The 1,892-nt window shown below is 43.3% G+C and overlaps 1 protein-coding gene across 1 annotated transcript in view; it reads right to left on the bottom strand.

Moving 5' to 3' along the window:
• Positions 1–551: 551 nt before the first annotated feature.
• Positions 552–1,892, bottom strand: part of LOC139659226 (uncharacterized) — a 5,374-nt gene continuing 4,033 nt past the window's right edge. The window contains exons 5-8 of the mRNA XM_071537439.1: positions 1,867–1,892; positions 1,526–1,747; positions 1,042–1,152; positions 552–937 (exon numbers count right to left, since the gene is read on the bottom strand). The exon at positions 1,867–1,892 is cut by the window's right edge and continues 253 nt beyond it. Coding sequence (XP_071393540.1) covers positions 552–937; positions 1,042–1,152; positions 1,526–1,747; positions 1,867–1,892 — 745 coding nt within the window. The remainder of the gene's footprint in view (positions 938–1,041; positions 1,153–1,525; positions 1,748–1,866) is intronic.

Raw genomic sequence — 1,892 nt, 5'->3', positions numbered from 1 at the left:
ACATTTACATTCACACTTTTATTTGAGTGGAGTGAGTGAAGAGACTTTGGTGCCACTTACAGTTCCCATGCAGCACTACATCTGTGTTACACTTTGTCCCATCATGGAATTTAAAGTTTAGGAATGAGACTGAGAAATCACCTCACTTTTTTTCCACATGTAATTCATTTTTGAAACATAAAGCTCGTTAAGAGTGATTTTTTTTCCTTTTTAAGTAATGGTTCACCCCCAAAATGAAAATTCACTCATTATCTACTCATCCCCATGTCAGTCAAAACAATTGTGGGTCCAGTAGTCCAATATTTACCTCATTATCTCCTATATTTTCCTCACTGACAATACTTTGAACATGAGGTAAATATTAGACTTTTGCGATCATTTGACCACAAAACACAAGCTACGTATTTGGAGAAATTTAGTTGACATTTGATGCTTTTGTTTGTGTGTGTGTGTGTGTGTATGTGTGTGTGTGGGGGGGTGATCCTACAAACTTCAATGGAGTTTCGACTGACATGCAAGTGAGCAGATACAGTAACTATTCCTTTAATGCCTCAGTTATACATTTGCTGTCCCTCTGCGCTCATGTCCCTGCGGTTCTCCAGTTTCTCATATTCCTCTTTCTCCCTCTTCCCCAGTGCTTCATACCCCCCCTCTGTGCTCATGTCCCTGCGGTTCTCCAGTTTCTCATATTCCTCTCTCTCCCTCTTCCCCAGTGCTTCATACCCCCCCTCTGCGCTCATGTCCCTGCGGTTCTCCAGTTTCTCATATTCCTCTTTCTCCCTCTTCCCCAGTGCTTCATACCCCCCATCTCCTCTAGCCCCCCCCTCCGCTCCCAGGGTCTGGTACTCCTCATTTTTCATTGCCTCTCTCTTCAGCGCTTCATATTCACCCTCTGCTGACCGAACCCCAGTCAGTGGCACATCCTGGTAAATTGCCTCTAAAAGAAAAAGAGGTGGTTTTTGATGGGCAAACAGCCTCATACACATGCATGCTCAGCCACTCAGCAACTGGAATAAAGTGAAATAAGTGGTTGTTACTTACCAGTGTTATTCCTCTTCTTATAGCACACGAGGGCTACTAGCAGCAGTATGGCACCCACAATTAACAGCCCAATGACGATCATAACTGCCCAGTTAGGTCGATCATCATTATCTGCAACAGAAATAGAGACAGTCCTTATGTTACATACTGTATAACTGATGTGTGAAAACCTCATAACTCCAAGTTGTGGTGATTTTCATGTTTTCACATCAACTGAAGCATTAACATTTCCTCTTGGATTTATGAAACCTTTCAAAACCAATTGGGTTATATTTCTTAGTTCTTGAAAAGTTGAGATCTCTAATCTCCAGATTGGAGATCTGAGGTTTTCACCCGACAGCGATGATATCTTAGATTCAATGACTTTTTCAGTGTAACATTTGGTTTTAACTTGCAAATCCCATTCAAACCCTTTTCACATCACATGCTGTAAAGTAACATTTCTGAGATTAATCCCTGACTCCACACAAAGGCAGGAACTCACGAATGTAGACGTTGCTGAGCAAAGTTCTCTTGTTCGGCCACACAGCTCTACATGCATAACTACCAGCCACACTGGGCTCAGTGTAGCTTTGGCCCGAGGTTTTAACTTCCCACTGCTGATCAAGTTGTTTGTGGTACCAACGATAGGAGGCGCCACTGGGACAGTTAGGGCAAGAGCAGGACATGCCCGGGTCTGCAGAAAGAACGGCCTTGAGAGGAGGTTCTGAAAAAGAGAAAAAGAGAGGAGAAAGGCTTTTAAATAAACGTCCACTGAGGGAAAAATGCATGTGCAAGGAGTACAGCATCACATGGAGGGAGGGGAATTTGGTTGGGTCTGCATACCGTGGACAAACAGCTCTTGAACATCA

Source organism: Centroberyx affinis, unplaced genomic scaffold, assembly GCF_046629955.1.
Source record: "Centroberyx affinis isolate AG114_WGS23_722 - 3 ecotype Tasmania unplaced genomic scaffold, CSIRO-AGI_Caff_v1 ptg003048l_1, whole genome shotgun sequence".
Classification (NCBI taxonomy): Eukaryota; Metazoa; Chordata; class Actinopteri; order Beryciformes; family Berycidae; genus Centroberyx; species Centroberyx affinis.
The sequence above is the reverse complement of the archived record's forward strand: the minus strand, read 5'-3'. Positions and strand labels throughout refer to the sequence as shown.